Here is a 24,412-nt window from a genome sequence, read left to right on the forward strand (position 1 = left end):
GTGGAGAAGTGATCAAGATCATGCCACAGACGTCAGATATGTTCCAGAAGATTTAAAGTTCAGCCATGGATGCCAAGTAGAGATGAACTCTTGACTCTTTTCTGGGGTCACTTGGAGGTCCTCCATAGACATGTACATGTCTATTCGGGCAAACCACTCTTTAAGAGTGGGGGGGGAAGTAGACCGCCAGTGGACTGGGATAACAGCTTTCGCAGCACTGTTGAGGAACTTTAAGAGGGATTTTTTATATGTTGCTGGAGAACCATGGTATAGATTAAGAAGCCAGAAAGAAGGATCAGAGGGTGTCTCCGAGCCCACAATCGACTTGGTGATAGATATTACTTGTTCCCAGAAGGGGCGTAGAAGCCTACATTCCCACCAAATGTGTAGTGGAGAGCCAATTTCCTCATTGCACCTCCAGCATCTGTCGGACACCCCAGGAAACATCTTAGCCAGGGTAATGGGGCACCTATACCAGCGTGATAGAACCTTAAATTGTGTTTCAATTACAGAGTAGCTAACAGAACTAACAAATGTATTCTGGAAAATTCTGTTCCAATCAAAGTCCGTTAAGTCCAGCTGTAAGTCACGTTCCCAGTCTTTAACATATTTAGGGAGAGCAGAGTACATGTGCTCAATCAGAAGTCCGTATCCTCTCGAGAGGGAATGCGCCGGGCGTAAAGGTGCCAAGCACATGTCCTCAAAGAGAGTCAGGGGTCTGACAGAAGCAGCACGTAATTCCCCGGACTGTATGAAATGCTTTAATTGTAGGTATCTCCAAATCTCAGATGGGGGGAGGTCCCATTTAGTCTGCAATACAGAAAAGGAAGACACACCCCCCTCCTCCACCAGCTGGCCAACTCGCTGCACTCCACATCGCATCCAAATGGAAAAGGCAGAGGTAACAACCCCTGGGGGAAAGTCAGGATTATTGAACAAGGGAGTCAAGGGGGAAAATTTTGAGGACACGCAGGGAAGTTTACGCAATCTATTCCAGCGAGCCAAAGTTGGGCCTATAGTGGGATGGGAGACAACAGGAATCTTAGACATCCAGGGATACTGTGCTATATGTATGGGCAAAGATACATTTTCAAGGTGAACCCACTGTTTAATGTCAGTTGTCCGGGACCACTCCATGATCCTGCCCAGCATCACTGCGTCATAGTAACCTGAGAAGTGTGGGAGTTGAAGCCCTCCCATATGTCTACGTCTAAAAAGGATAGCATGCTGAAACCTCGGTCTCTTATTACCCCATACAAAATTTCTAACAACAATGAGTAATTCCCAGAACCAGGCTTTGGGGATATGTATAGGTAGTGTCTGAAGAAGATATAGAACCCTAGGTAGTACATTCATTTTCACTACGCTAATTTTACCAAGCCACAAAAGCCTTTTGGTACCCTAGTCTTTGAATTCAGAGTGGAGGGTATGTAGTAGCTTTTTAAAATTATCGGCAAAGAGACGGGAAAGGTCAGTGCATAGGGTGACCCCGAGATATTTCAGGCTAGAGGGATGCCAGGAAAAGGAAAAGGATTGCTTGAGCCCAGCTATGGAGTGGGGTGGAGCTGACACATTCACAGCTACAGACTTTGAATAGTTCACCTTAAAATTAGAAAGAGAGCCAAATTTCTGAAATTCGACCATCAGATTGGGTATTGAGACAACCGGATTGGATAAGACGGCTAACAGGTCGTCTGCGAACAGAGCCAATTTGTAATCAGCATCCCCAATTTTGAGGCCAGTGATGTTTGGGTTGAGTCTAATAGTGCATGCAAGGGCTTCCATACATAGTATAAAGATAAGGGGTGAGAGAGGGCACCCCTGTCTGGTACCATTATTTATTTTTACCGGGTCCGAGAGTGCACCATTAATTTTAATCCGTGCCATGGGAGAACGATAAAGCGCTAATATTCGATAAAAGCCTACAGGGCCGAAACCCATGTGTTTCAAAATTCCTTCCATAAATATCCAACTGACTCTGTCAAATGCCTTCTCGGCATCAGTGGATAGCAGGACCACTGGGACGGAACCACCAGAAGCTAAATGTATTAGATCTATGGCTTTAGTAGTATTGTCCCGCGCCTCCCTCCCAGGCACAAACCCCACCTGATCCGAGTGTATTAGGGTAGGAAGCAGGGTCTTAAGCCTATTGGCAATCAATTTCGCAAACAATTTAACATCAGTATTAAGGAGGGATATCGGGCGATAACTGGCGCATTGAGTCGGGTCTTTACCTGCCTTAGGAATGACTGTAATGTGTGCTTCCAAAGATTGGGGGGGAGAACCCACATTCATTTGAAATCGTATTAAAGGCATCAAGCATTTTGGGCAAAAGTTTATAATATGCAATGGTGAATCCATCTGGACCTGGACTTTTTCCAGATGGCGTGTTTTTAAGGGCTGTCTCGAGTTCTAAAAGGGAAAAAGGAGAATCTAACCAAGCACTGTCTTCCTCTGACAGTCTGGGCAGGCCAGAATCACGGAGATACTGGGCCACAAGCTCCCGAGACGAGGCCAGGGACTCAGGAGTCAGAGGGTCTTGAAGATTGTAAAGTTTGGTGTAGTACGAGCGAAATGCATCAGCTATGTCACGAGTAAGCGTGCGCCTGACACCCCCAGAATCCTTAACCATTTGAATATATAAAGTGGCTCTTTGGGAACGTAGGGCTCTCGCTAACAATCTCCCCGGCTTGTTACCCCACTTGAAAAATCGATTCCTACAGAGTCTATAATCCTTTTTTACATCGTCGAAGAGCAAGGCATTCAGGGCAGCTCTAGTCTCAATCAGGTCAGACAAAACCTGAGGGGAGGGGGAAGACTTATGCGTTGTCTCGAGATCTTTCAATCGTTGGAGCAGGGTAAGTTTCCTACTTGATTTCTCTCGCTTTAACATTGAACCTAGTTGGATGAGTTTCCCCCGGAGTACACATTTGTGCGCCTCCCACACCGTGACCCCCGAGACCTCGGGCGTCTCATTAATAGAGAAATAGTCATTAATTGATTCAATTATTTGAGACTTACAGCGTGGATTGGCAAGAATTTGCTCATTAAGCCGCCATACACATTGTTTGAAGTGGGGGCAAGAGGTCTCGAGGGTCAGAGCGATAGGGGCATGGTCCGACCAGGTAATTATTCCAATGGTGGTGGCCTGAATTAGGTGTAAAAATCTATGTGGAAGAAGGAAATAATCCAACCTGGAGTACACATCGTGAGGTCGAGAATAAAATGTATAATCCCTGTCACCCGGATGTTGAAGTCGCCAAGTGTCAACCAGCTGGTGGTCATGGAGGGTGCGCCTAACCCTACGGTGGGCAGCCAATGAGGACCTGGCGGGGGATCCCGAGACATCAACCTCCAGCTGGATAGGCCAATTCAAGTCTCCGCCCACAACCGGTATACCCACGACCAGTGGGGCAATCCGATCGAGGACTGTAGAAAGAAAGGCAGGCTGATTCTGGTTGGGGAGATAAAGGTTGATAAATGTATAAAGCTGTCCATACAGTGAGCACTTGACCAGGAGTGTTCTGCCCTCCTCCAGAGCCAAAGAAGTCACATCTTGGAATGGGTGACGCTTAGATAGGAGAATAGCAACTCCGAGAGATTTACTTTTACTATTGTTATTATAAAAGGAGACAGGAAAATTATGGTCTTTGAGTGTAGGGGCTGCATCAGACCTAAAATGAGTTTCTTGAATAAACGCTACATCAGCTTTAGTAGCGAATAGGTCTCGAAGTAGTCTAGACCGTTTCTCAGGCAAATTTAGACCTTTTGCATTGAGCGAGACCAATTTAATGGTCGAGGCTCGAGTGCTAACCACCATCATCTACTATACAGGGGACAGAACACAAGCTGAGGAGGAGGGCATCAACTCCGCCGGGAAGAAAGGACACACTAGGGAAAAAAGGAAAAAAGAAAAATAAAACAAAAAAAACACAACACATGGTGAAAACTAAAAAAATTTAAATTCGTGGACAGGGAGAGAAATAAAATAAAATGAGTAGAAACAATACACTACCGCCACTTGGGAGCTCGGGCATGAGGGGCATGACCGAGTCCAAGAAAAACGAGGCGGTTATGGGGTCATCGGGGGTCTGTGACAACAACAACCTTAATTAGAATACAAAATATAAAACAGAGAATAAAGTATACTCTGAACACTATATAAAACATTAGAAACAGAGTAAAGCCTATACCATATTAGCAAAACGAATACTTGATTGCGTCACTCAGAAATGTCAGTAGAAAAATACCAAATGCCTATTTAGCATATAAACTCACAATACAATGGAACATATATGAAAATAGAAGGGAGTTAAAGCCAGAAAGGAGGCTTTTGGCCATCAGTCCCTATGTATAATCACAAAAGTAAACATCTCCCGTTGAGACCGTAGTAAGGCACATTGGTTTTATACCTACTTCACTAGTGAATTCTATCTTACGCTTAATATTTATCTTAGGCTTAATAATTCTATCTTAATATGAGTCGTTATAGTGGAGCCGGTGCCATGGATGTACATTGAGTCGCAGGGGGTTTCGGGTTGCGTTGTACTAGACGCCAATCATTGTTGGGATGAGAAAGCTCTGGCAGGATAGACTGCAACAAAGACTCCTGCCAATCTGGGAGAGAGACCAGAGGAATGTCTAAGGCAGAGCAGAAAGAAGCAAGGTCAGCTGGTTCCATGAAGATAGACAGCTTGCCGTTGTGAGAGACTTGAAGGCTGAAGGGAAAACCCCATCTGTATTTGATGCCGAGTTTGCGGAGTTCAGCAGTCAGAGGTTGTAATGCTCTACGTTTTTGGAGGGTCATCCAGGATAAGTCTTGAAAGATTTGGATCGGTTGATCATCAATATTGAGAACGTCCACACGACGGATCTTACGGTGGATATCTTCCTTCTGAGAGTAATAGTGTAGGCGACATATAATGTCTCTCGGTCGATCTGACGGTGCTCCTCTAGGCCATAGTGCACAGTGGGCTCTATCAAAGTCAATCGGAGAGCCGGGGTCATGGCCCAGGAGCTCGTTAAAAACGCTGGTAAGAAAGTCAGTGATGCCTTGTGGAGGGACATCTTCCGAAACACCTCGAATCCTCAAATTGTTTCGCCTCCCTCTATTGTCCAAATCATCCAGTCGGTCTTGAAAACGCTGAAATTCAACCGCCTGACGGAGGACAGCTGCTCGAAGAGCATTGTGAGCAACAGCAGATTCAGAGGTGAAATCTTCTAGAGAATTTAGTCGAGTGCCCAGCCGAGACACCTCCGTTTGAATGGATGCAATCTCGGAACGGACAGTATCCTGGATCCTGCGTTCCACCTGTTCAAAATCCTGTTTTGTCGGCATGGAGCGTAGAAGCTGCAGGATCTGTGAAATACCGCCCATCTCTGATGTAAGATCCGAGCCCAAGGTATGTTCCTCTGTCCTGGAGGGGGAATCAGAGGCCAAGGAGAACCTAGGAGAGGAAGGGGATGAGATATCACCAGAAGGGACATGTTCTTGTGGTCGTAGAAACTGTCGCAAATCGGAGGAAGAAGGGGTATCCGTCGTGCGAGTGGAGGTCTTTGCTTGGGGTCTCTTCCTGTCTTTTTGAGAGCTTTTCCTGTCTTTCATCATGAGGCAAGAGGTAAATATTAACTGCGAAGCAAAAAAAAAAGATAGGCACTGTGGAAATTATATGTGAACAGAGTATATGGCGGTCAAGGCTGCCGTTAGACCATTCCCCCTAAAAGATGGCTAAGCTGGCATCAGCATGCGGAGGGGCCCATTTCCATGTAGTACAGGTGTTGTCACGGGGTGAACCACTCTCCGGTTGCAGCCGTAAAGTGGAGAGTGTAGCTGTGCAGAAAGTGTCTAGGCCATATAAGAGTAAACTCGAGAATATGGTGGAGACATGTAAATTATATTGGATAATCCAGTGTAATAGCAGTGAGCAGCCACCAGAGGGCGCAGATAAATGGAAATAGCTCAGTCACTCCAGTGTCACTACAGGGCTGCAGATATCTTGGGAGTATCAGCCCATATCCTCTTAGGGCAAAAAGGGGCACTTTCAAAGAATACAGGCAGTATGAAGAGGTGAGGGACAACAGCAGCTACCTCTGTGGCCGGAGTCAGCGCCAGTGCCACCTCCAAGATGGCGGCCGGGTCCGTTCGTGGGTCTGTAGAGCTGGGAACCGTCAGCCTGAGGCCTTCCCTGCAGCCGGGTAATAAAGCCTGGGGTCCGCGGAGATGCTGGGGGGAGGTAGGAGGAGGATCTGCGGCCAGACGAGGTGATTGCCGCGGGTCGCGGCGGCGGGAAGCCACCAAATCAAGGCCGCGGCTTTGAGATGGTGTAGGCCGCGACCGGGATTGTTGGCGTGCAGGGGACCGGAAACCAGCGGGAGCCCGGCTATTTACAGGTGAGCAGGTAGAGGCAGGTAGCGGCACTGTAATTAGTGTGCTGGGGTTGGGGAAGCACCAGAACACCACCCAGTTATGAGTGGAGACCCAGGAGCTTGCCTGAGGCACGTCTGCTCCTCTTGCCAGCCAAGCCACGCCCCCTATTTTGAATGTTTTAATCGTTTACACAGCAATGTGTATAAACCTTGTCTTTGTCCTTTGTTATACTGCGATTGACTGGATTCCTGTTCACTTATTTGTCTATGTACTTTGTAAGGCGCTGCGGAACACTTGTGGCACCATATAAATAAAAGATAATAATAATAACTACCATGCCACTGTGTAAAGCGATGGAGATCTGTTCCAATAGTAAACACCTGTAATTATATCAGCCCCCTAACAACATCTATGTGCTTGTTACTTGATCTTGCCTTTAGAAACCCATCACCAAAAAGTAGGTTATGTCCAGATCTCAAAAATGGCCTCATATTTGCTATCCATCTCTCACTCGTTTAGGATAGCCAAGTAAGATAAATCTGTACTAATTTGAACTTGCATTAATTTGGGGAAAAGAACCGAGTCAAAACCGAACCACTCATTTCTACTTTTTATTAAAAAGATTGGCTATCCAAAACATGTGAGAGCTAGATAGTCAATATGAGGCTGTTGATGATATCCGAACATAATCAAATATAACCAAACCGCTCATCTCTACTAAAAAGCACAACTACATAGAAAACAGTATTGTTTAAGTATCTACATCGTGACTCTGAAAGAATTTCCATTTGAAAATCCCTTTTGAAATAATTTTATTTTTATTGCAGAATACATCTGGAAAGCACAGAAAAAGAGATTTCCATTTTCATTAACAGTTTAAATCAACTACAGCCTTTGAAATATTTATTCACCAGAGAGGTTTGGGATTTCATTGAGGGTCTGTGGCCAAATCCAGTTGGTTTTGTTCTACCTAAAATAGGTAAGTGATCTGTAGGTGTTTTTCAATTATGGATTCACAATATATTATGTGAGCCGTAGATATATATGTAAATGTAACTACTTTTAATAATAATGTAAGAATTTACAGAATTTTAAAAATAATTATTTGTATGGTTTTTATGTTAAAGATACATCTACATAGTAAGCGAGAAAGCCTGTTTGTCTGTTTATCCTTTATGCATGGCCAGAGTTTTCGACCTAGCTCCACCAAATTTGGCATGGTGGTGTAGTTTGACCAGGATTAGGTTTTTGCCTAGGTTTGAACATCGTCAGGGCCACACATTCTCACACAAACACTAAAATGGGGACATTCTTATATTACACAGGTTCCAGGGCTGGCTCCAGTGGAAATTGGCGTCTGCCAAAAACCTGTGAGAAAGCTACTAAAGTATCCTTTTATCCTCAGTCTGAGGAAACTTGATGACAAGTTCCTATCAAATCCACAGCCTCTGTGTTGGAAAGCAAGGGCATAACTAGAATTTTGTGAGGAACATAGCAGGATCTTAAGGCCCCCCCAGGTAAAAAAAACACATACATTTGCCCCCATACAGAGGCCATTCAGGTTATGCCACACAGAGCCCATTCAGGTTATGCCACACAGTAGTACCCCTTATACACATTATGACACGCAGTAGTACCCCTTATACACATTATGCCACACAGTGGAAGTACCCCTTATACATTATACCACACAGTAATGCCCCTTACACTACACAGTAATGTCCCTTACACATTATACCACACAGTAATGACCTTTGCAGATTATGCCAAATAGTAGTAGTGCCCCATATAACACATTATTACACACAACAGTAATGCCCCTTACACATTATGCCCCCCAGCAACTGACCTCCCTGTGTCCCGCTAGCAGACTCTCCTCCCCCTATGTGCCATCAGCAGCCAGCAGGTGTAGATTTGGGGCTGGGCCACCTGCTAATTACAGCTGGTGCACCTGCAGGTAATGGCAGAAACAGACAGACAGTGCTGGCTAAATTTGAATCTGGCACTGGTCTGCGAGCTCTGATTGCCTTGCAACCCATGGCGCTGTCTCTCCATGACTGCCTGCCAGTGCGCCAGCTTTAATCAGCTGGCAGGACAGCGCCAAATCAACATCGCTGACACCCGGGCCCCTCAATGGCCTTGACTGGACCGGCCCATCTTGTGTGCGTGACTGGTTCAGGGGGAGCAGTGGGCCACAGGGGCAGCTCGGGCACCATAGCAGCCGCACCTCTTGCACCCTTGGTAGTTATGCCACTGTTTGCACGCAGTGGGGTCCTTTTCAGAATCAATGGAATGGGATTATAGGCGAGGACAGTTGAAACAAATAAAGGCTGCAGGTGTACTTCAGTCCAGTCTACAACCCGGGCAATACCAGGTATCCCAGCTAGTTATATAATAAATACTTTCCAAAGTCTTTAAAAATATTATGGCATTTGAACTTGTCTCTACTTTTCAATTTAATGAGGTTAACAAGAAACAACTACATAACATATAAGGGAAAATTTAATTATGAGCAAATTATACACTCCAGATCAAAAATGGAGAGAAATCCAAGAGTCACAATCTTCAGGAGCCTCAAATACTACTCTTTTGTTAGGGGACTGTGCTCCTTTCACTATCTAATTCTCAGTCATTCCACTTGCCTCTGTGCCACTTCTCACATTAACACAGTATCCCACCACTTACAGCCCATCCCCATCTAATATAATCACAGGTTACAGTGGGACAGGATGGGTACAGGTGTCACTATTCCTAGGTGACTTCACCACCTATGTGGTATAGTGGTTCCCTTCTTATCATCAGCATGTGCCTATTACTGACTTCTCCTAGTGTATTATAAGAGGTCACTGCCAACACCAGGGTCTTGCACTGGCACCTGTAACTGCTTATTTCAGGGTACTTGTGTGGTCACGTTGCTACAGTACCTTCTTGATGGTGACAACTAATTCCCTCACTGGCCAATTATTATGGACCAGTTCTCTTTGGTAGCAAGCAGAGAGCAAATTCAGAGACACTGGGCTGGAACTCCGGACAGCCAGAAAAAATATAAGTGTTTGGTGCTTAATGTATTTGATAGGATATATGCAGATGCAAGAATCTTGGATGTAATAGATGTTTATCAGCTCCACTCAAATGTCCTAAAAAGGACAGTATTCCCAGTTGAAGGTACCAGGAATGCACAGAGCAAAGATGTTCTTAAAAGTTCTGATTCTGAGCTTGCAGAGCACCTTTTCTTTTTGTTCAAACATACATCACAGCTGGTGGCAATCAAGACCCTATCCCTGTAAATCGATCCATGTGGATGCATGCAAGTTACTATGCTCATTCATTGAGAGATGGATTTCTCACTTCCAAAGCCCAGGGACTTACAAACGAGTCCACTGCTGTCTTTAGCTCTGTTTTATAGCCCTGCAGCCACTTTCGAGGCTATCTAAGCTCACTGTTCCATCCAGCTCTGCCTTGAAGCCCAACATGGAGAAAACAGGTGATGCAGAATGATCAGCTCCTGGAAGTTACATGTATGCAAGCTTCCACTTCACCAGAGCCGGTCAGTGTCAGCTTACCAAAACAGCAGCTTCTCTTTACAGACCACTACTAGCTGTTTCAATACAAGTAGTGCAATTGTTAATATTCGTTAAAACACATCCATAGTAGAATGCTGTAGCAAGAAGTCAAGATTCAAAAAATTCTAACCAACAATAGTAGATGAAAACCTTATCAAATTAAGATTGACAGTGGGTATCAGTAGTCTGAGATGTAATCAACTCAGATCCAAAGCAATCATGTGAAATCTTTGGTGATGTCTCAATCACTAAGGGCTCTATTTATCAAAATCCGCAATTTATTTGCGGTTATTAAGTGATAATAACTATGATTAATGCATTGCGATAATGTAATTTATCACACGGATGTATTAACATCCACAACCTGTGACATAGCTCACGGTAAAGCCATGGCCCTGATTCAGAGCCGGACGCTCTGACCAGAGCGCTCGCTCTGAATCAGGGCCCACCTCCATAAATATGGAGCGTCCTCCTGGACGCTCGTATAGCTGTGGGTCACCACCCACAGCCTATACGAGCGTGCAGGATGATGGTCGCGATGGTCTTGACCATCGCGACCATCGCCAGTGCGACCAGAAGCCTGCGGTTGAGTTTCTCAACCGCAAGGCCAGGAGTGATTTTGGCTCTATCACAGCCAAAATCACTCCCACTGACACCACTAGTGATGTCAGTGGGGCCGGCTTCTGACGGTAGGCGTTCCCTTGGGAACGCCTCTGTCTGGCTGGCACGCCCCCGGCATGCCCACCAAAGGGGGCATGCTGTCAATCAACATCGACAGCACGCCCCCTTTGATCAGACACAACGAGCGAAGGAAAGTCCTTCGCTCATTGCGTCTCGCGCATGCGCACGACGGAGCTCCCTCCGTCGTGCGCATGCGCAGTGCACACCATCGACCCACTTGCGAGCGGACAGCCACTCGTGAGTGGGTCTGAATCAGGCCCTATGTTCCAGCGAATCGCCTCTGCATACTTCTCACTCTATTTTACGGAAACAATAAGTGAGAAGTGTCAGCATCTGTGTTGCCTTCCATCTCCCCCAGCTGCCGCCAGGACAGCGGTGGGGTTCTGTAAACTATAGGGATTTTTTTTCCTTTTTTCTTCTAGAGTGATTAGCGTGTGGTCTGTTTAGACCACACAGCTGATCACTGTAGCCCAGCTCCCGGCTCTGCTCTGCCTGTCATAAACAGGAGTCGGGGAACCGGGGGGGGGGAAGCCCTGATAACGCCATCTCCAGGTGGCATTATTATCACAGGGCTTTCTCACCTATTTTTTTACAATTTATTTTTAGTAACTACCAGGCAGATCGCATTTCCCACTACAATTATGGGAAATGCGATCTGCTTACTAAAAATATGTGATAATTAGGGCTTGGAGTAGAATTTATACGAATTCTACTCCAATTGCCCTTTAGGGCTCTATTTATTAACATTATTTTTACTAAAATAAAGTGAAAAAGGGTGTTTTACACACCCTTTTCACATTATTTTAGTTTCACCTAAATTTACTAAAGGGCAATTGGAGTAGAATTCATAAAATTCTACTCTAAGCCCTAATTATCACATATTTTTAGTAAACAGATCGCATTTCCCATAATTGTAATGGGAAATGCGATGTGCCTTGGATTTACTAAAAATAAAATTTGAGCAGAGCCCAGAACCGGCCCCAGTGATCAGCTGTGTGGTCTAAACAGACCACACGCTGATCACTGCTAAAAGAAAATAGTAAAAAAAAAAACTTACCCTCAGTCCAGGGCCGGTGATCGGGTCTCCGGTCAGCTGGTCTCCCATCCTGCACTGAGACCCGGTCAGCTGACCAGGTCACAGTGCAGGATGGGAGATCAGCTGACTGGAGACACAGAGGACATCACCGGAGCAGTGATAACAGAAGGTAAGTCAACTTAAAGGGAGGGGTTGCGGGCGGACGACAGGGGGGAGGGCAGTTGAAGGGGGGTTCGATCGTGAGGGGGTAGCGGCGGCAAGTCAGCACATGCGTGGCACCTTGTCACTGTTTTTTTTTCCGAAAAATACAGTGATAAGGCTGTGAAGGGGATTCGCAGGGACAGAGCTTTATCACACTTCTGTCCCTGCAAGGTATTTTTCATAAACCCCTGTGATATTGCCTGAATTCGCAATGTGAATTCAGTTGGTAATATCATGCTACAATCTGCATTTTAATGCGGATTGCAGTAAATAGAGCCCTTAGTAACTTTAGGTGATACTAAAATAATGTGAAAAAAGTGTGAAAACACCTTTTTTCACTTTATTTTAGTTAAAATAATGTTAATAAATAGAGCCCTAAATCACGCAGAAAATATATCCAAACAATTATTCAATGTAAGTGGGAGACAAATTCCAAAAAAGGCATATTATTCCAAAATAGGCAAATAGACAGTTTAGGCATATATTGTATATGACATATGTGACTTACTTAGCATTTTTGTCTGAGTTATGCTCTGCATCAACTCTATTTTGGGATTTGTCTCCCACTTACATTGAATAATTGTTTGGACATATTTTCGCCAAACTTTGGTGATTGAGACATCCCCAAAGATTTCACATGATTGCTTTGGATCAATTACAGTACATCTCAGATGTTTCTAACAGACTACTGATACCCACTCTCTATGTAGATAAATAGCAGGATCAATGTTTTCCATTCTTAATTTGATAAGTTTTTAATCTTACTATTGTCGGATTTAAATTTTTTGAATCTTGACTTCTTGCTGCAGCGTTCTCCTATGGATGTGTATTAGCAAGTATTATTAAAAGCCAAGTACAGACTGGCTAAGCAGCTCTGGCAGTCCCCTTGTGCGCACGCCCGCAAAAGGGGTTTGGACTCTCCTCAAGGGGGCGTGGTCTTGCCTCACGGGGGCGCGCCGCGAGTCACTGAGGTGTGGCGAGCAGAGCGCCGGGAGGTGGAGCTTCTCGACTGGGGTTTGACAACGGACCGGTCCATCTGGCCATCGGCCCTCCTGGCATTTGCCAAAAGTGCCAGATGGGCGGTCTGGCCCTGTTAAAAGCTATGTTTTAGTTTTCATTTGGGTAGTATGAGTGCCCCCAGTAAGACAGTACTTTTCTCTTTTTTTTCAACATATATTTGAGACTTGTTAGCAATAATCATTTTACTATTTTTTGCTATTGTGCATGCATATCCATCTGGTGGTGTGTCACACCTGGATACATTGTGCCCAGTGGCAGAAGGATGTTTTATTCCCTCCTGTCAACAAGTTCCCAGGGAGAAAAGGTCCAGCCCCTTTCCACCCCTAGCATCTGAAAGTTTAGGTGAGGCCCTAATCCTTAGATTATCCACCTAAAAATACTTCATTGCTCCAGATTGTGCCCTCCAGGCTTCAGTGTAACGGCGCTCCTCTCAGCCTCACTCCACACAAGCTGTTTGGAATGCAATGGGGGGAATTCAATTAAATGTGATGTTGACAAGCGCCAGGAATGAGTTCCCTGAGCTATTCCCGACAGGAGGATTTCTGCTAGCACCCTCCCAGATATCCGACTAAACTAGGGCCACAATGCTGGTGTGCGCTGACAGCATCGAGGCTCGCACTTAAGTCGGAGAATGCCGATTTCCACGACTAAACACCCGGCTTAAAGCGCTGTAACCTGCATCTCCCGTAGGGGTGTATCTATAATGGGTCCAGGGTGGCCCATACCGCACACCCTGCACCCATTGTAGACTTTGTACTTACCTGTCCGTTGTCCCTAGAGTACTGCTCTGCACCGCCGGGCTGACACTGCAGAGCAGCAACAATCACTGGGAAATGGTGATGGCCATTTTCCCGGTGACTTGTGCATACGCAGTACTGCTGTCCTCAGGAAAACGGCGCTGACACCATTTTCCCGAAGACCCAAACATGCGCAGTAGATTTTGGCACTTAGCCAGAATGTACTGCTGCGCAGCCACCGTGGCACCGCTGGAGAGAGGATGGGGCCTGCACTGAGCCTGCACACGGGCCCCCTCCTCTCTTAAATGCCCCTGATCTCCCGACTTAAGTGCAGGGCGTGATGGGAACAATTGAATAGTTCCAGGAACTCATTCCCAGCGCTATTCATCATCGTGTTCAATTGAATTCCCCCCAATGTACCAAGAGTTGTTTGGCAAGTAAGTCTCTTACCTCCCGACTGCTGAGAGGACTGCTCCAATCATGGACAATATAAATGCAGTGGAGAACTGTATAATACATCCATTAGAAGATCCTCACTGGCCTTTAGTACTAATTGGAGCCCTTCTCAAATCTAAATCTCTATGCACATTTTAAATCTGCCCCATCTGCAGTGCAACATGACAATTTTGCTTTGCTCCCAGTGCAGAATCCATTATATTACAAATTTGAACATTAAGTTGAAAGAGTGAGAAAAAACATTGTAATTTACTGTGGCACTGAAAGACACAAAATAAATTCAAGGCCTACTGTATCTATAAAACCAAAAACATACCATAAACATTAAATCTAAGGCACACTATATTGACTATACAAAATTAGCATGAAGTTCCATTTAACCCGTTATGAGAAGGAGAAAATCTCATATTAAGTGCTAGGCATTAGTGCTGCATACACAACTGAGCAATGAATCGGCCACCCGATGGGCCCATAGATCCACGATTTGGTAAGTGTTCTGCACAAATGATATGTGCATATATACTTATCAATCTGCAACCCGACAGGCCTGACCACAGGAACCAGAAGTGATGTCATTGACAGTGGTTCATGAGGCCAGCATATGGGTCGGATGGCAGGTCACCCTTACATACATACAGATGCACCGATATATATGTGCATGATATATCAGCATTGACTGTGCTGCAGAGCCGACCTGATTTGTCTGTGATTGACATCGTTTACAGACATATCAAATGTACACACCTGCTGATGCACTACCGATATATCGTTCAAATGACATATCAATAAGTGTGTACCCAGCTTAAGTTAATATATATACAGTGGGCTTCATTCACAGTCAGTCTTTACTGCAATTTGAGATTTTTCTGTCTCAATTTCATTTTATTTTTGGAATCTGCATCTTTTTTTGTCTGCAACTACTGTAGGTGGCTGAGACAGGACTGGAATGGGCATGAAATTGCAGGAAGTGATTATAAATGTTACTGCAGTGGGTATGAAATTGCAACAAAAGTTCAGTAAGGGATTGAGGACCTCATTCAGACCTGGTCGCAAGCACTGAGCGCTCGCAAGCGGGACGATGTTTAGGCCCTGCGCATGCACAGCGGCCGTACTGCACGTGCGCAAGCCCCGGAGCGAGAGAGAAATTCTCTCGCTCTGGTGCTCACTACAAAAGGGGTGGCTGTCGATGTTGATAGACAGCTCGACCCATTTTGTAGGCGTGGCAGGGGGGTGGTTTCACAAACGGAAGGTTTAAGGAACGCCTGCTGTTTTGTGGGCGGCCGCACTGACATCAGCAGTGATGTCAGTGGGGAGCTTCCTGCTCGATCAGAGCAGGAAGCTCCCTGGGGCTTGCGGTTGCCGATACCCAACTTTAGGATCTCGTCGCAAGCCCCGATGGTCGCGATGATCTTGACCATCGCGACCATCAACCTGGTCGGTCGCTAAAGCTGTGGGTGGTAACCCACAGCTTAGCTAGCGACCAGGAGGCCGCACTTGAAAAGTCAAGTGGCCGCCCTCATTCAGAGCGAGTGCTCGCTTCTTGCGAGCACCTCTGAATGAGGGCCTGAGTGTGTAATTCCAAAATGAGTCTGACATGGCTTTGAAAGTCTCAAATGTAGCCCCTGAAGGGGTCTGACTTACGTCAGCTTTGGTCCTGGTGTTATGTAAGTGTATAAGTTGTTAGTGATGACTGCAAAGCTGCTAATAATAATAAGGACTGCATCTGATTGGCCACAACTATGAAAAAACACTTATTTAATCAACCTTAGTAAAACAGCAGGAGCAGTGGTTAAAAAGTCATTCTACACTGCAAGGAACCCTCGTTTTTCATAAATAAAGAACTAGGTACTTATTGGCTGCACAGTCCGGCCATTTACTTCAATATATTTCTATTGTAGGCTGCTATTATTTGCATTCTCTGTACTGTCAATGAAGCTACACCTCCAGTCACAATCCAGTTTCATCTCAGCCAGGTATGACAGAGAGTGGCAGCCATGAGGAGGAGGGCACAGCCAAGCGGAGGAAGTCACAGTTTTAGTTTTGCAAATCAAACTGACTGTGAATAGGTCATATATGATGTAAACATGTTCAGGGTGTCGACACTGACATAATACAAACATTTTAAACATTTCCCAATGTCGACATATGTAGTTTGGGCTAGGCTACAATTAGGTTTAGGGTTAGGCTGTAATTAGGGTTACAGTTAGGCTGTAATTAGGGTTAGGCTGTAATTAAGGTTAGTGTTAGGCTGTAATTAGGGTTAGAGTTAGGTTGTAATTAGGGTTAGAGTTAGGCTGTAATTAGAATTAGGCTGTAATTAGGGTTAGAGTTAGGCTGTAATTAGGGTTAGGCTGTAATTAGGGTTAGTTAGGCTGTAATTAGGGTTAGGCTGTAACTAGAGTTATAGTTAGGCTGTAATTAGGGTTAGGATGTAATTAGGGTTAGAGTAAAGCTGGCCACACACTAGACCAACTTACATCCAACCAGCCAACTTGTTGATTGGTTGGAATGAAAATCTGGCAATGTATGGGAGTAAATGATGATCAGCAATTTGCTCCTAAATGCCAGAAAACAGATGAAAATGGTCATTCAGACAAGTTTGTTAAATGTTTGATCTAAACAATTTGTTCAAACAACAGTTTTTGTCCATTTTCCGGCATTTGGAAGAAAATAGCTGATTGTCATTTGCTTTCATTCCTTACCAGATTTTCATTCCAACCAATCAACAAGTTGGCTGGTTGGATGTAAATTGGTCTAGTGTGTGGCCAGCTTTAGGCTGTAATTTGGGTTAGGCTGCAATTATGGTTAGGGTTAGGCTGTAATTAGGGTTAGGCTGTAATTAGGGTTAGAGTTAGACTGTAATTAGGGTTAGGCTGTAATTAGGGTTAAGATGGCCACACATCTAAAGATTATCTGTCCAACCAGCCAACTAGTTGATTGGTTGGAATGAAAATCTGGTAAGGTATGAAAGCAAATGACAATCAGCAATTTGCTCCCAAATGCCGGAAAATGGACAAAAACTGTTGTTTGAACAAATTGTTTAGATCAAACATTTAACAAACTTGTCTGACCGACCATTTTCATCTGTTTTCTGGCATTTAGGCACAACTTGCTGATTATCAGTTTCTCCCATTCCTTACCAGATTTTCATTCCAACCAATCAACAAGTTGGCTTGTTGGATGTAAGTTGGTCTAGTGTGTGGCCAGCTTTAGAGTTAGGCTGTAATTAGGGTTAGGCTGTAATTAGGGTTAGAGTTAGGCTGTAATTAGGGCTAGGCTGTAATTAGGGTTAGAGCTAGGCTGTAATTATGGTTAGGCTGTAATTAGGGTTAGAGTTAGACTGCAATTAGGGTTAGAGTTAGGCTGTGATTAGGGTTAGGCTGTAATTAGGGTTAGGCTGTAATTAGGGTTAGAGTTAGGCTGTAATTAGGATTAGGCTGTAATTAGGGTTAGGCTGTAATTAGGGTTAGAGTTAGGCTGTAATTAGGGTTAGGCTGTAATTAGGGTTATGATGGCCACACATCTAAAGATTATCTGTCCAACCAGCCAACTAGTTGATTGGTTGGAATGAAAATCTGGTAAGGTATGAAAGCAAATGACAATCAGCAATTTGCTCCCAAATGCCGGAAAATGGACAAAAACTGTTGTTTGAACAAATTGTTTAGATCAAACATTTAACAAACTTGTCTGACCGACCATTTTCATCTGTTTTCTGACATTTAGGCACAACTTGCTGATTATGAGTTTCTCCCATTCCTTACCAGATTTTCATTCCAACCAATCAACAAGTTGGCTGGTTGGATGTAAGTTGGTCTAGTGTGTGGCCAGCTTTAAAGTTAGGCTGTAATTAGGGTTAGAGTTAGGCTGTAATTAGGGTTAGGCTGTAATTAGGGTTAGAGTTAGGCTGTAATTAGGGTTAGGCTGTAATTAGGGTTAGAGTTAGACTGCAATTAGGGTTAGAGTTAGGCTGTGTTTAGGGTTAGGCTGTAATTAGGGTTAGGCTGTAATTAGGGTTAGAGTTAGGCTGTAATTAGGGTTAGAGTTAGGCTGTAATTAGGATTAGGCTGTAAGTAGGGTTAGGGTTAGGCTGTAATTAGGGTTAGGCTGTAATTTGGGTTAGAGTTAGGCTGTAATTAGGGTTAGAGTTAGGCTGTAATTAGGGTTAGAGTTAGGCTGTAATTAAGGTTAGGCTGTAAGTAGGGTTAGGGTTAGGCTGTAATTAGGGTTAGAGTTAGGCTGTGATTAGGGTTAAGCTGTAATTAGGGTTAGGCTGTACTTAGGGTTAGAGTTAGGCTGTTATTAGGGTTAGAGTTAGGCTGTAATTAGGGTTAGTTAGGCTGTAATTAGGGTTAGGCTGTAATTTGGGTTAGAGTTATGCTGTAATTAAAGTTAGGGATAGACTGTATTTAGGGTTCAGCTGCAATTGGGGGTATAGTCAGTTTTGTTAGCATTTCATACCTCACCTGGTAGCATTAATTATCACTACATATGAAAATCCGTAACCACATATAACCAGTAATATTGTAGCACATCAAAGAGTAACTTTTATTCACATTCTATTCTTCACACATCTCTTACATTTGAAATATTTCACTCAGCTCAGAGGATCCATTTTGTTATTTTAAAGAGTGTCAATAAACATTTAACATCTTTATAACTTTCTTAGCCCCATGTGCCCCGCAATAAATAATCTCACTTTTGGCTTCTTATATTTGTAGCCATCCTGGTTGAGCAAGTGATTAAGTATGAATTAAATAAGAATCTCAAGGGGAGATGTATCAAGCCTTGGAGAGAGATAAAGATGAGAATTCGCCCAAACCAACCAAGTAGCTTCTAACTGTCACGTCAAAGACTGTGCTAGATAAGTGACAGGAGCTGATTGGTTGCTTTGGGCAATTGCATCACTTTATCTCTCTTCAAATTTTCCCCTCAGACTTTAATCAAAGCACGTTAAAATGTTTGGGATCTGCGTATTTGTCACTGAGTTCTGAGTCAGGTAAATTTTATTCCTCACAATCTGTATAACTGCTTAAGCCAAATTGGACATTTTATTTGTTAGTGCAAATAAATTTAATCCACTGGCTGAAAAATAGCCTATAGATGTATCTGGATTCTACACCAACAATACAAGAATCATCATCATCAACTCCTAAACATGCACTCATATTATGTAGAGACAAAATGTATGTCACATAGCTACTGTATGTAAGGATATGTATAACTCAAAATAAGGCATATCTCAAACTGACATGCTTAATTACAGGTATCAGCCTCCCCACCTTATCCTCTTCTCTAAGCTCAAGGGGCAGCAAGTACAAGATACTGGGGCAAATGTATTAACCCCTGGAAAGTGATAAAGTGGAAAGTAATAAAGGACCAACCAATCAGCTCCTAACATGACAGTTTATCTCCTAGCCTGTAACAGTTAGGGGCTCATTGGTTGGTCGTTTATCACTCTCCACTTTATCACTTTCCAGAGTTTAATACATCTGTCCCAATGTACTGTAGATAGATGGAAATTAATTGATATTTACCTTGAAATCAGAGACATTTGTATTTCATAAATCAGCATGACCCAATTTATAAAATGTTTTAATTTGGTTTTTTTTACCAACTTTTCAACAAATGTTAATAAAGAAATAAGCTAAAGGTGTTTCTAACCCACCTGCTTGTGAGTTAGAGATTGCAGCTTCATCTTCTCCATTTGTCAAGGAACCATCAGCACCTTCCATTCGGTATGCAGTCACATTGCCGACAGACGGGATGCCGGGCGTCCATGTCCCGACGCCCGTATCCCGATGCCCGATGCCTGGCAAAATGCTGGCAATGATATCCCGACAGTGAACAGGGTACTGACGCCGGCATCTCGAAGCTCAGAATCGCGATCGTCCAGATGGGTAAGTAACGCCAAAGTCCCCAGGAAGGGGGGGGTTAGGTTTAGGCAACATAGGGGGGGATGTTAGGTTAGGAACCCCCCCGGGAGGGTTAGGGTCAGGCTACGGGAAGGGGGGGGTTAGGGTTAGGCGCCACTATGAGAGAGGTTAGGGCTAGGCACCCCCTGGGAGGGTTAGGTTTAGGGTGCAGGGAGGGTGAGTTAGGTTTAGGCACCACTAGAGGGTAGGTTAGGATTAGGCACCCCCTCTAGAGGTTAGGGTTAGGCGTCACCAAGGGAGGGTTCAGGGGGTGTAGCGGTAGGTTAAAGTACTTACTTACCGCTGCCTGGATTCTCAACCAGCCAGGCTTCCACTGTCGGGATTTCAGCAGGTGTCTCGTCAGCCACCGGCTTATCATACCAATCTCCACCATTCCTTATACACAACCTTTGTGCTCTCTGCAAAGTAATGACTTCAGTTAGTGCTGGAGAGAAGCTAATGTTTAAATGTTGTTTTCAGACATAAGGCAGGATTGTTTTTTTGGGGGGTGGGATAATGTTCATCTGTCAATGTTACATTAGGAACATATAACTTTTGTCCCTGCATTACTGTATATATTTTTATGTGCCCATTAGGAGACTGGCTGCAAAGGTTTGGACTGACAAGCGTCTCATCTCTATTGGATTCCTCAAAAAATGTGATTTTATACATTTCAGACTGTGAAGTTACTGGTCAAATCATGGATCGTGTGAGTGACCTATAGATTGTATACTAAATGTATAAGGTTAGCACAGTTGCGACAAGCATCTGTACTGTTTGGCTAGCAATCATCCTCATCAGGTTTGGACAATCATTACTCCTGCAGCTAATTGTACTTGGTTTGTGATCACAGGGCCTGATTCAGACCCGGATGCTATGCTGCGCTTGCTCACATTGAGCGATTTTTCGCAAACTGCATATGCGTATGAGTCGCAATGCGCATGCGCGAACCAGTAATTACGATGTGCTCGTCCGTAGCCCGCAGTCGGGCCGCTATTTTGTGGGTGGTAACAGGGGAAGGTGCTTGAAAACGGGGGTGTGGATGTGCGAACGCAGGCATGCCTGACCGTCAGAACGGCGTTTAATGGGTGTGCATAATTAGCAAAGTAGCGTCATTACACATGTGACTGGGCTGTATTTTAGCCTGAACTGCTCGCAATGTTGTGGTGGGAAAAGGCTACCACAAGCGCTGCGAGCAGCTCCGATGGCTCTCGATGTTCCCGATGAATCCTACAACTGCCGGAGATGACGTGTGTTGCGAGTGGCAAAGGGGCGTCTTCTTTATACAGGTGCGAGCGCATAGTGCGTCCGCTCGCTATTAAAAAGTGGGCGGCTTTACGCGACGCAGTGCGAGCACATGATTTAAATAGCGGCCCCTTTTAGCCAGCGAGCGAACGCAAATAGCGCCCGGGTCTGAATCAGGCCCACAGTTCATTCTCCACAGATCTCTCATTCTGGAAATATCCAAAGGCACGCCTTACTGCTTACTAGTAAGAAAATGGATGTCTCTGCTGCAGTACGTGGGCTCCTAATACACTTAACTGTAATGAATATAATAATTTACCATCCATAAGCACCAAAGGGTTTATACAGTATAAAGCTAATGCCTCCCCTTAATTTACTTTAGCTATGTAGTCTTCAGAAGGTTGACATAAGGATGGTAAAAAGAAGACTAACACTATTCAATTATATAATGGAAGTATTGATAACATTCATGTTGCAGGGCTTTATGCATCTATTATAAAAGGGGGTGTCATACCATATCATACATTTGCTCCACATAATACACTTGCAATCTCTATCCAGCCTAACAGGTGACCATTTGGCGTTTTGCCCCATGATGCAGTGCCATGTTTTCCAGCAGTTTGTGGTTATGCTTTGTTAAAAATAACTTGGCAGCAAAATACATTTTAGCAGCAAAATTCATACCCTTGAAGTAGTCATTTACGCTGTACAGTCAATCACTAATGTAAAGTCTTCACCTTTCTGCCTGACTGATGTTTGCATTAGTTTCAGGAAAATTGTTTCCTCCTGAATAAATAACATGTAAAATATGTTGACTGGAGCATACATTTATCTTCACAGTACCTATAGACTCACTGTTGGATGCATGTCAACCTGCATCTTGATGAATCTGTAGTAAACCCTAATATTTGCTGTGTAGAAGTTTCTAGTCTCTGTTACTGGAGACTTTTATTAGTCACTTACTGTATGAGGGTGATGAGGTGTTGGGCTCATTTGTGTTTTAAAATAAATGCTTAAACCAAACGCATATAAAGATACCATATTTACTGTACATCCATTTATTGAGTCAGAGTAATCTGCTCAGCCCCAGAAATACACACACTTACACCCACCCAGGTCATAAGCACAAGAAAAGTTTGCTAACATTTATTTTGATAGTGAAATATGCATTTGGTATTAGGTTTGGTTTATAGAAAAATAAATGCTACAATATAGTAGTATAACTTTTTTATTTGTGAATACCTGTAAAAGTTGCAAAATAAAAAACATTCTAGAATACCCCAACAAAATCATACAAAGTACAGTGGGCAGGATCAATGAAGAAAACAGTATCAGCTTCAGAGAACAGTCCACAATCAGCCAATCAGAAGCCACTAGCTAGTGCCAGAGGCAGATTTAGACCTCAGGGGGCCCTAAGCAAGATAGCAGTTAGGGGCCCCACTCCTTCAACTGCATGCAATATTACACACACACACACTGCCCTAATAGCCTCACAAACACTGCCCTATAGCCACACACATACTACAGGGCCCCTATAGCAACACAAACACAGGGCTCACATATCCGCACACACACAGGGCCCACATAGCTGCACACACACAAAGGACCCCCATAGCAGCAGACACACAGGACCCCATAGCTGCACACACACAAAGGACCCCCATACCAGCAGACACACAGGACCCCATAGCCACACATATACACACTGCACCCATAGCCACACACAATCAGAGCCCCCCATAGCCACACACACACCCACGACCCTTCCTTACCAATGGCACTCACCTTCCAGTCAGCATGGAGGCAGGACCGAAAATGAGGGCGTGGTCTAATTACCATAGAACATGTCCCCTGTGTGACGTTATTTGGAGGCATGCCCGCATTGCATGCCTCCAAATAACGTCAGGCAGGGAGGAGCCTCACTAGCTGGGCTTCCCACAGCCCTCTCCCGTCACTGAATGGATCCCGCGTGCATCTGCGCAGCATCCATTCAGACTCCAGGGTCCGACACCACCACACAGCTGTGGCAGTGTGGGTTCCCAACCTCCTGATTAGACCAGCCGCGTGCCCAGCCCACGGATGGAGCAGCGGGACAGTATTGGGGAGGGGTGCGCCCTCTATGGGTGGCGCCCGTGTTCAACTGCACTGGTCGAACACCCCTAGAGCCGGCCCTGCATGGAGAGCTCCTCTCTCCTGTGGGTGTGACGTTACTGGTCACAGGCAGCACACAGCACAGAGTGGGGAGAGGAGGGCTGTGAGACAGAGCGGCACCCAGCAGCTGTCCAATAGATGTGCTGACAGTCTGCCGAGGCTGGAACTGGATGTAAAAAGGCCTATACAGCCCTGTTGGCGGGCCCCGCCAGGCCCTAAGTGGCAGCTTGCATTCCCTAGCGGTAAATCCGTCACTAGCTAGTGCAGGCGACCAGCATCATTAGTGTGTACTTTCTCCTACCAAAGAAAATGGTATTGAGAGGTACAATGGGTGGGGTACAATTTGTCAAAGTTCAGATTGTCAACATGGACGGGAGTTCGACATGTCACATGTCGACATTCATAATGTCAACATTGTGAATGGGTGGCATGTTGAGAGTGCAGATGTCTGTAGTGGAAGTGAATATTGCTGATTCTAACCCTCATTGCAACCTAACCCTAAAATTGTCCAAACATTGGATGTCGACATTGTGAATGTCAGCATTCTGCCATGTCAACATTCTATCATTGTGAACATTGTGAATGTTGGACTTATGGAATGTCGACTTTTCAAATGTCGACATTTTAAATGTATACAACCACAATTCACCCTTAGTGTTATGTCATTCCTGCTCAAATGGCAGGTATGGAACCCTTATAGTACTACATCTCCACTGAATGTGTCATGTAAGGAGTGTGCCTGGGGTTGTATACAGTACCTGTGAAACTGTAATGTATGTATCCTAAGGCAAGCTGTGGAAGAACAGACAGCTCCCATGGATGGAGCAGAAGGGCAAAAGCTCAAGTACCAAATCTGGAAGTTAATCCATCCTTTTTCTTGCTCTCATGTGCAGTAGAAATTTGTGCATCATATGCAAAGGAAATAGACAATGTATCCAGCTCAGCATGACCCCCTTACAGTGTCTTGGGTGGGTATAACCAGGGCTGTGTCCAACTTTGGGAGGTGTGGCTAGACTCCCTCCTTATGAAAAAGAAAACAAATA

At 44.6% G+C, this 24,412-nt stretch overlaps 1 protein-coding gene across 3 annotated transcripts in view; it reads left to right on the forward strand.

The window, feature by feature from the left end:
• Positions 1 to 24,412, forward strand: part of LOC148508642 (uncharacterized) — a 153,654-nt gene that overhangs the window by 81,111 nt on the left and 48,131 nt on the right. For all 3 annotated transcript variants that reach the window (XM_088444208.1, XM_088444209.1, XM_088444210.1), the window contains 2 exons: positions 7,195 to 7,346; positions 20,570 to 20,682. In XM_088444208.1, coding sequence (XP_088300334.1) covers positions 7,195 to 7,346; positions 20,570 to 20,682 — 265 coding nt within the window. The remainder of the gene's footprint in view (positions 1 to 7,194; positions 7,347 to 20,569; positions 20,683 to 24,412) is intronic.

This window comes from Taudactylus pleione, unplaced genomic scaffold (genome assembly GCF_031769625.1).
Source record: "Taudactylus pleione unplaced genomic scaffold, aTauple2 ptg000352l, whole genome shotgun sequence".
NCBI classification, from domain to species: Eukaryota; Metazoa; Chordata; class Amphibia; order Anura; family Myobatrachidae; genus Taudactylus; species Taudactylus pleione.